The following is an 11,050-nucleotide window of genomic DNA, read 5'->3' on the forward strand; positions in this document are numbered from 1 at the left end:
CTGCACATTCCTATCTTTTTTGACTTTTATGACCGGACGACTCAGATGATAATGCGCATACTATAATTGAAGCGAAGCTGATTCACTAGCTTATTCGATTAACTTCGTTCAATTTTGCGTGTAGGTATAGGTATAACGGAAATAAACGTATTTGCAGGAAGGATAGGTGGCAACAAGGAGGTGGAGACAGCGGTGTCTCCAGCGACGCCGGTGGACGAGGGCGTGTCCGCGGACATCTCCACGCCCAGCCTCTTGTCCTCTATACACAGTGCCAGCAGCTTCGAGTGAGTGTTAATTATAATTGAATATGGATATACCCTAGGATGTTTCAGGACTGCGTGTTTTTTGGGAGCAAAAATAACCTAACCTAACGTTACAACGCAGACTTCTTGGCTATTAAGTGATTCTTGATTACCCAGCACCCGATTCCAAAAATCCGCAATGATTTCCAACTAACTGATCCTTTGCAATCTACCTGAGATTTTTTGTCACTAAAATTTTTCCTCCGAACCGAGGAGACTTTAAAAGTCACAAAATGCAAACTCTGTTGGCTAACGTGAATATTAGCGATTTGTAAGGCCAACACATTCCCGAATACTTCCGAGTCTTTTGGTCGGAGAAAAAGGCACTTATCTCTGAAATATTGTTGCGAACATCATCGCGATTTGTGTAACTGTCAATAGGAAAAAATTGACCGCTGACGTCCTATTGAGGTGCCTACGGCAATTATCGAATACAAAAAGAAATCGTAACTACTTCAGGCGAAAATACCTCTTTTTGCCCATTTAGCTCCGACTTGGCGAATATTTTCGCGAAAATCATCCCAATATGTGTATAGCTTGGCAACTTCGTTCGTAACTCCCAATGTTGCACGACTAATGCACGGCACTTCCCCACACGCACGATTTCACCCCTGCGCAGTGTTTCCCCCTATCGCCCGCATATCATGGGAGTGTTATCAACGAACTTGCCAGATTATAGCCACCTCATAAGGGTGACTGTTGCCCTCAGGCTTTGCTCCCCGGAGCGCGCGCTGCTGGAGAAGGCGGCGGGCGCGTGGGGCGCGGCGGCGCTGGCGGGCGGCGCGGGCGGCGCGCAGTTCGTGCCCGACTGCGAGGAGGTGCGCGTGTCGGCGGCGGTGGCGCGCCGCGGGTACCTCAACGTGCTGCAGCACGGCACGCACGGCTGGAAGAAGCGCTGGCTCGTGAGTACCTACTGCCGGATGTCGACCAATAGCGACGGTGTTGATCGACTCTGCTCTAATAGTAAAAAGTTACGTGTTAAAAACGACCCATCACATCTTTTTAATGAATAAAAAAAAGTGTTTGTTTTATATCAAATTTAGTAGGTTAATATTGCAGGTAGGTAGCCTAAAAATTTTATGACCAAACTATTATTAACCATTATAAACTATAATTGATTCGGACCTTAGGCTTTATAAGAATCGAAAAAATCAAATAGGTTGCAGAGAGCTGCTAAATGCTGGCTGCTTAAGTGATTACAAAAGGCCTATATTAGCGAGTTGTGGACTTCCATACGCTGATAATGATGATGCTAGATGATGTTAGACCTTGTCCAGAAGGGACGAATTCGTCGCGAATCGTATCGCGCGTATTTATACGCGCGTTGTCGAAGTACTAGATATCAATACATCGCGTCGTCATCGAGTCGAGATACTAAGGATGCCTTGTTGCATCCAGTTAACGCGCGAACTCTAGAGCGAATGCACGTTCAACTCCATGTTTCGTAATGCTCGTGCGTTGGTACGCACCTTGTGGACGCAACGGTCGCGCGTAATAGGCGCAAGAGAATCCCGGCGAATTCGCCGTTTCTGGACTGAGCCTTAATGTCCGTGCACCCCGCAGGTGGTCCGCCGGCCGTACGTGTTCATCTACCGCGACGAGCGCGACCCCGTGGAGCGCGCCGTCATCAACCTCGCCAACGCACACGTCGAGTACTCGGAGGACCAGGAGCAGATGGTCCGCATGCCCAACACTTTCAGGTAATCCATACTATTATTATACTTGTAAATACGAAAGTAAGTCTGTCTGTCTGTTACCTTTTCTCAGCTAAAACTATTTGAATGCAAAGAATTTGGTAGAGAAAGTCAACATTGGAGAACATTTTTATCCCGGAAAATCCATAGTTCCGAAAAAAACAGAATGTCACGCGACCGTCGTCGTGGGTCTCTGGTAATAATACATTTACGTAAGTGATGGTTGTTTATAGAGTGAAAGCTTGTTACGGTCAACTTCGAACATTTGTCAGCCTGTTGGAGGTATCTTAAAGTGTATATCTTTAACGGTAAAGGATTGCCACAAAGATAAATACGGTGACACAATGAAGAAAGAAATGCGCTTGTGGAACCCAACCCTAATAATACTATGACCGATCCTAAAACGATTTTTAAGAATACTTGAATAGAACGGGTATATTGGTCATAATTTAAACAAAAGAATGGCAGATTTAGTCACTAACCTATGGACCTTATACAAAGGGTTTGAGTCACTCGACAATGGATGTGATGATGGGCGAAGGAGCAAGTTTACAATGATGTTACCTTATGAAGATGGTAGCAATTTTTTTTAAATTTTGACAGGCGTTTATGTCGCCGCCAGCAACCCGCTTTCTGACGTCATACCTCTGTTCCACGCGGTCGAGGATTCGGTTAATCGGCTTACCTATAGCAACATTTCCGTTAACATTGCAGTGTGGTGAGCAAGGAACGCGGCTACTTGCTCCAGACACTCGGCGACAAGGAAGTACATGACTGGCTCTACGCCATCAACCCGCTGCTTGCGGGACAGATTAGGTGAGCAATCGCTTCCCTTCCCTTTTATCTATACTAATATTATAAAGCTGAAGAGTTTGTTTGTTTGCTTGAACCCGGTAATCTCTGGGGCTCCTGGTCCGATTTGAAAAATTCTTTCAGTGTTAGATAACCCATTTATCGAGGAAGGCTATAGGTTACCAGGATTAAACTATAGCACTAATATTGCACGGCATCAGCTTTTTATATATTTCTCAGATTCTTAAAATCAAAAGTGACTTCTTGGGCATTTCTCATTTGTTATGAATGCCATTATAATGGAATCAATTAAAAGGAGGTGTTTAAAAGCCAAAAGAAAACCTTAGAATAGAGGAAAGAATGCATTATACGATGGGTGCTGTCTTTGCTGATTCTCTGGATCTACTGAACGGATTTTCATGTGGTTTCACAGATAGATCAGTCAGTTTCATTAATATAATAAAGAAGAAGAAGAAAGAAATTTTAAGAAAAGTTATTTTAAGAAAAGTTATCAGGAAAAATTAACAGAATTACGCTGTTATAATGCAGAAATAGTCATAATTACCAATGCAGTCTTTGGAAGTAGATACTTGCCTATTTCGTGTAGTGGATGCCCATTGGTTGACAATGATGATGATTGTAACGTAATGGTGAAGGAAGTCGTACATTGAAGGTTGACAATGTTATTTATGTGCATTTTAGGAAATTAAATATCACTTGCCTCAAACGGTGAAGGTAAATCGTAAGAAAACCTGCTTACCCGAGAATTTACTGAATTCTCTACGTGTGTGAAGTTGCATTGGGCCAACGTAGACTATTGGCCTTACCCCTCTCATTCTGAGAGGAGACTCAAGCTCAGCAGTGAGCCGAATATGGGTTGATAATGAAAATGTTATTTATGTGCATCGTGAGGAAATCTGTATACCCGAGAATTTTCTGAATTCTCTACGTGTGTGAAGTCTGCCAATCCGCATTGCGCCAGCGTGGTAGGTTAGGCCTTGCCCCTCTCATTCTGTGAGGAGACTCGTGCTCAGCAGTGACCCGAATGTGGGTTGATAATGATGACGATGAGACGGTAGCAACACAACTAGACGCTAAGACTAACTAGAGCCAGCCAGCTCGGTCCATATCTCTATACACGGTGAAGGTGTGGCGCAGGTCGCGCTCGGCGCGCCGCCCCCGCCCCGCGGACCCCGCGCCCCCGCAGCTGTCCGCATGAGACCTCACCATGGAGTCTATCCTCGTTTTTTAAGTGCGTCGCCGACGGACGCGTGTACGCGCACAGGCCGCTGCGTGCAGTGCGCGCCTCGCAGAGATATTAACACGCCCGCTGACTGATCGTGATCACTGATCACACTTTTGCTCGATGCGTAAATTTTCTATACGTAGTGCTAATTTATATGTCAAGTCTATGCTACTAGGTCTGTCTACAAGAAACATTGTGAAAAGGATAGCACTTCTTCTATTCACTGTATGTTTCCTAGACTTAGGGTTGTTTTTACCATCTTTTCATAAGTATCACTAGTTTTGTCATTAACAGGTGTCAAAACTTCAAAATCAGAAGTTGGTGAAACCGGCTCCTAGTGTGTTGCTAATTTTTTCTACAAGAAACATTGAGAAACTAAACTAGACTTGATGATTTCTTAATTGTTATTTGCTGCTTTCTCTTTCTGTAAGGATCATTGTGAAAGCGATAGTAATAATTGTATTCTATAAATTGTCTTTATCTTTAATCTAAACTTTTGAACATTTCTATCTCTTTCTACGAGGAACATTATGAAAGAGAAATTCTATATGAAACATTATACAAGGGATAAGTATTTTCAGACTTCGCAATAGAATAATGTATCCCATTAGCGTATCCTTTTCTCGTACGTAATAGACGAGTTGTATTTATATCATGTTTTGAATACTGCTATCTCTTTTTACAAGATTCATTGTGAAAGGGATAGTAAAACTTTTAGGAACTTTAATAAAAATGTGCTTCTGTCTGTCTATCTGTTGTTTTAGTATCTTTAAAACAACAATGAATAGGTTTTAGGCAAGCGCATCTTATCTTTGCTTTGTTAAATTATGCGTACTAATTAAAGAAAGTGAAGTGTTTACCATCGAGCAAAAGTTTGACCTTGTATGTAATGTATACGCAAGATTCTGTGACTGGTTTGGTAGAAAGAATTACAATAGGTAACTTATTTATTCATTTATTAAAAACTTAAATGAAATAGATTAATTATATAGGATTTATATTACGTTGCATTTCACTAACATGGTTTGTTAGGAAAAATAAATGCCAGAGGGAAAGTACGTGCCCTGAGTCGGGGCCAGTGATTAATAAACATAGTTCGATAAATATATACATATATTATATTTTTATTATTAAACTATCGTTCTGAATTTATAGAGCCCGCGCAGACATAAACAGTTTTGCGTTCTGTGTTATGCGATTTGCGTTCTAAGTCCGGCGTTTCGCGTTCTCTGTAGTAACTTCTTCATAGCTTCACGTAGAAAGTATGCAGTGCGGACAGTTTTTGTGAGATATAAAGTAACAAACGCAGAACTCAGAACGCCAGAACACGTTCTGTCTGGGCGGGCTCATATAATCAAATCAATTAATTTAGCATATCTCAATTATTATAAACAGTATTACTGTTTTATCTACTGTGGCATCTAATGCTATACGGTCTATACGTAAATATAATATGTGTGTTTTATATGTTGTTATATTTTTACAATGTTCATGATAGTTTTAAAAATGGCGGTCAAGTGCGAGTTGGGACCAAACCGGTGCACCGATAGTGGGAAAATGGGGGTAAAATACTATTTACATTAAATATTGAACAATAAATATTGGATCTTTTTGATGCGGGCTGTTTTAATATCTACTGTAGTAGGACGCACAAGTAAGTATTGTAATAAGTTTTTTTATCTGTGTATTTTTAACAGTATATAAATGTTATGGTCTTTGCACCGCTACCATTAAAATGTTTCTTGCCAAATATTGAATTGAAAAAAAATATAATAAAAGCAAAACCAGTAAGATAATAAAAACGAAGCGAACAATTGTCTTAATGGTCTTGATTAATTTGTAACTTTTAATAAACTAGATAAGCAAAAAACATCTTGCCCGTTTTTAATTTGTTATTTTATACTAAAGACCCTTATAGATTTTTAAGAATAAATTTCGATTTAATCTAAGCTTATATAGTAGTTTTAAGTTTTTCGGTGCAAGGACTTAAATTAACAAATATATGCCAATATATAAACTGTTTCCACTTCATTTAATGTAATATTACGTGCAGTAAGATATAATGTGGCGCACAAAATATACATTGTCGGCGATGGCTCTCTAATATAAACCAATGTGGACTCCATAAAACTTCGAGGAAATGTAGTGTCAATGTAACTATGAAATGACAAAATATTGAAAAACATCTATTTTAGATTCTCACTTACATAATGTTACATGTAATAATGATGTAATTTAATATTGTATATACGTATGACTCGAACGGTAGGTAAATATATTTTGTCGACTCTAAAAGACCTTTTACATTGACCTTTCTCGAAAGTACGTAGATACGCGACTATGCGTCATTGAGTTAGCGTTGAGGTAACTTGATGATAGTTAGCGTTCTATAAGGTGAGACGTCAGGTGTCGTGTAGAGGAAACGTCCCGCCAACGCGACGTTAGCGCCACTGCAAAGCGACGTTACGTTAGTTAGCGTTCAATATCGCGTTGACGTATCGTCACTTGATCGTTAGTGACGTTTACATTCGAGAAAGACCAGCGTTAAGTGTCTAAGGCCGGTCGCATAAACTCGTTTTCCATATTCGTTTTTCGTATTCGGAATGTAACGTATGTGCGGGATTTGTACCGTTCAGAAAATACACGTGCGTCGTTTAATGTATTTTATATAGAATGCATAATGGTTTTCCGAACACGGAAATCGGATTCGGAAAACGAGTGCGGTCAGCCTAACGGTAAGAGCGAGAAGTTAGTTCGTGACGTCATACGTAAAGTTTTGATTTCACCCTAGTGTTGATTGTAAATACATCTAATAATTTACTCGTAGTTGAAATGTAGAACTACGCGTTTCAGTAAAAAAAAAAATCTAAGTGTTGCAATATTATTTTAATAATATACATAATTAATAATTATTATAATATGAATTATTATTATTTGTGTTTGTAATTCTTTATATTGTTTTGTAATCAATAAATGAAATGATAATAATTTATGATTTTTATCAAAATGGATTGTATAAAGTAGGTTTAAAATGTGATGTTACCGGTGTAGTAATCTGAATGTAACGCAACGTTTTGTTGGTCCAGCCTCACAAATCATTCCGGAAGTTATCTAGTCATGTACTCTGTAGTACATTGTATGTGATAGACAAAGATTTACATCGTAGATATGCTTAAGATCACACGTGTGATCTCAAGCAGTCAATAATCTGGTCACTTATGATCTTATAGATTTAGATTGTAAAGGCATGTCTACGATTAACATTTTTGGTGATAGAATATAGTCCATATAGGTACAATGCTGTGCTGCGAACAATCACCAAGTAGTTTGTTAAATAAATGTTTCGGTGTTCACCATTTCTTCACACTCACTCGAATAGGTGTCTACATGTGTGTGCTCTTGTCTTTATGCATTCCTTATGTAACTTTGATGAATAATCTTAAATATATATTTGTTTAAACATAATAAATATATATTTACAAATGTTAAATACAAAGAGGAAAATAGTAGAAATTGTCTATAGCAAACTACGTAACAAAGTCCTTGTCTAGGCGGTGCGGGGTTATAACCACAAAGGGAAACGAAAGGGAACGGCAAGTCATTGATTCTCTCTCTCTCTCACTCTATAGTCTCTGTCGTCATTCCCCGAACCCCTGTGATGCGCGAGCGAGGAGTTAATTAAATTTCTATTAGGTCTTAATAATTATGGCCAATTGAAGATAACAGCACACATATATAGATACTCAAACAATTAGCTCAATGTAAATAATAGTCTATACCTGCCGAGTACTGAGAGCGATTTTGGCACCTTTTTTTTTTTTATTGTGACGTCACTCAAAAGTTACATTCGATACAAATAATTGTTGAACTATTGTGTGATTGCCCAATATTTAGGAACTCGGATGGTGTAAACTATGCTTAATGTTACTTAAACTAATATGAGATTTGTTCGTTGGCATTTTCGTGTATGCGCTCATTGACAGAAGTAAAATGGACCTTATGTATGTTATTTTAAAGTCTTACTTTCAGTACTTTTATTTCAATGCATTCCGTTAGACGGATGTAAGCTTTAAAACAAACTACTTTAGGTCTATTTTACTTTGACAAGGGTTTAAAAATACAGGAAAACAAGTTACGTCCAAATATCATACTACCTCTCACACTAGTGTTTTTTCAAGGCAGCTAGTGTAAAAGGTCTGTTAGGTACCAGATCACTGTAGTTTATCACCGTAGTTAGAGTAATTGATGTGACCATAGATTTATCTTTATACTAATACTTTTGTATATTTTAATTTCCGACATTTTCTAAATATTATATATCTACAATACGGATATGATTCTTAATCTTGTTACCGCTTCGGTGTTGAATTAAATTATAGTCACTAACTATCGCTTTTAGGTGACTATTTTCGAAATGAAAAAAAAAAAAACATAATGAAATTATATTATAATTCTTATCCCATGACGACTTTGTAAGCTTAAGTAAGTTTTAGTGATTGTAAATAAATTGAACGTCTTTAAAATAGTTCGTTTGGTACAACATGAGTTACAGATAAACTAGATGAAATTTGTAAAACTAAAAAATTGCTTTCTACGTTCTGAAGTCCATTCACCGGCTTGCTTCCCGCGGGCTTGGCTGTAAGTTTTTTGACATTTTCCGCTGTCAGCAAACTTGACAGTTTTTGTGAGATGACAAATTGCTTGTGTCACAAAAAGTTACAGCATAACCCTGCCGATTTCGTAGACGGTACCTACTCGGCTAAACACTAGAATATCCTGGTAATAACTTAGCATAGACAATGTAGATGTAAGATCAAAAGTATTATCCAAAACTTAGACATGCTGTGTGTTATTAAATATTTCTTAAAATATTTATATAAAAAAAATAATAATAATACAATAATAATTATAATGTCGTCGAGGAAATTTAATGTTTTTCTGAAATTCTCTGCCGGCGCAGCAAATATTTTCTTATTAGCTCTCAGTCGATATGGTTTTAGGGAATTTTATGATGTGCTCTAATTTGTTCACAAAACGTCCCTTTCAATAAAAAAAAATAAAGTTATATCTTGTGTCCAAAATTAGTTCTTACCACACATACGAGTATTATGTGCTGTCATTCATAGTTGATATATGGAATTATTAGATCTATATAATAATAATCGAATGAATCTATTAATTATTTATTTTCTTTTCTAGTCATTTATTTAAATACATTCCAAAGCTGTAAATTCCTTTATTTTTTTCTATCTAGCGTAATGATGTATTTTGCATAGCAAAATGGCGTTTATCTTGTTGACGAGAGAATGGTAATATACACGGGCGCGCCGTGAGTCGGATGTAATATATTTTGGTTCTATTTCACTATGGAGAAATTCGTTTGCATAGCTTCGTTTAGTTATATTTTTGTAGTTCCAAAAAAAAAGATCTTTTTAAATTAGAGATAACAGCTTAAGCTGGATTATATATATTTTTATAGAGTGTACTCTAAAAGCTATACTGTTATTTTTTATAGACATAGCTGTTTTTTTCTATTCTTACGTTCACTGTTTCGTGTAATTTACGTTTTAAGTATTACTTGGGCGTGTCGTAGGGGTAGGAGAATTAGGAGAGTCGGGAGAGTTAGGAGAGTTGGGAGAGTTAGGAGAGCTTGTGAGGGTTTAGTTCGGGCACGCGGCGTTGACAGAAGCGGCGACAGGCTCGCCGTTCTTGTGATTTCGATAGTGATTGTTGTATGTTGGACGCGATTGAGGAATTATATATTCTATGTATAATTTATGGATTTCATTCAATTTATGGAGATAAGAACAATGTAATAATTGGTAATATTACTCATTGCTCTAAATGTACTATCAAAATATATTATACACAGTGTTAAAGGTCATAAATAAAATGCTTTGAAAATTTCCATATTGTTGTTTCTTTTATGCAAGACAAACCCTACTACTACTCTACTGCCACGTTTCTTAATCAATATCCTACTTAATATAAACACGAAAGTTTGTATGGATGTTTGTTACTCTTTAACGCCGCTACTACTGAAGCGATTTGGCTGAAATTTGCAATGGAAATATATTTTACTCTGGACTAACACATAGGCTACTTTTTATCCCGAAAAAATCCATGGCTCCCGCGGGATTTGTGAAAAACTGAATTCCACGCGGACGAAGACGCGGGCGTTTTTGCTTGTTAACTTCGATTCGATTACCTTAGATTGACTGAACGAGGTTTAAACGATTACTGACTCCTCTACTGGGCTTGTTTAGTACCTACACCAAAATCAAAGGTGTATACGACTTTACAACTTATTCTCTCATTTCTTAACCCTCACGAGTTAACCCTATTTTACCCCCCTTCTATTTTTATTTTCGCAACATGAATTATCTTATGACCTTTGTAGTATGAACTTGAAACGTGCTTGTTTCAGTTGATTGAATCCAGTAGTTTCGGAGTTTAAAAAATGCTTGTGTTTAACTTTGTTATTTTTTTAATAGATTGACTATTAGTGTGAAAAAAAATCTTGATAAAACAAGCAAAAAAAACTAATACTATATAATATTGTTCGGTCTATATCTCGACACCAAAGGTTATACAAAAGAATGGACCAATGTATCTCCTGGCTAGAATAGTAATCTGAATGTTTTTCTGAGTTCAAAACTAAACGGAATGTGGTCCTCGAAATGCACACTCAATACCTCACAGCACCTGGTCTATACAAACACTAGTCGCTTACGGACCGACTCGTGGGACTCGTCGAAGAACAGCCTAAGGCTTATGTGGCGCTCATCACGTTTTCGGCAAGTTCGTTGATAACACTCCCATGATATGCGGGCGACGGGGGGCAAGACTGCGCGGGTGTGAAATCGTGCGTGCGGGGAAGTGGCGTGCATCAGTTTTTCATTTATCACTACACGCCTCGCCCCGCGCGGCCCATCGGGACTGTTACGAACGAAGTTGCCAACCTATAGGTTCTATTGGTAAATAAGAAATTAAAGAATAAAATAAATACAAATATC

General features: G+C 37.8%; 1 protein-coding gene across 15 annotated transcripts in view; it reads left to right on the top strand.

Moving 5' to 3' along the window:
- The window catches only part of LOC112045572 (kinesin-like protein unc-104), a 155,665-nt gene extending 148,450 nt beyond the window's left edge, over nucleotides 1-7,215 (top strand). For 12 of the 15 annotated variants that reach the window (XM_052887364.1, XM_052887370.1, XM_052887368.1 and 9 more), the window contains 5 exons: nucleotides 158-284; nucleotides 1,012-1,204; nucleotides 1,866-2,002; nucleotides 2,711-2,812; nucleotides 3,936-7,215. In XM_052887364.1, the coding sequence (XP_052743324.1) occupies nucleotides 158-284; nucleotides 1,012-1,204; nucleotides 1,866-2,002; nucleotides 2,711-2,812; nucleotides 3,936-4,110 (734 nt within the window). In that variant the 3' untranslated portion in view covers nucleotides 4,111-7,215. The remainder of the gene's footprint in view (nucleotides 1-157; nucleotides 285-1,011; nucleotides 1,205-1,865; nucleotides 2,003-2,710; nucleotides 2,813-3,935) is intronic. The other 3 variants (XM_052887372.1, XM_052887377.1, XM_052887376.1) reach the window with 1 other exon arrangement.
- Nucleotides 7,216-11,050: the final 3,835 nt, after the last annotated feature.

The sequence above is a fragment of the Bicyclus anynana genome, chromosome 19, assembly GCF_947172395.1.
Source record: "Bicyclus anynana chromosome 19, ilBicAnyn1.1, whole genome shotgun sequence".
NCBI lineage: Eukaryota > Metazoa > Arthropoda > Insecta > Lepidoptera > Nymphalidae > Bicyclus > Bicyclus anynana.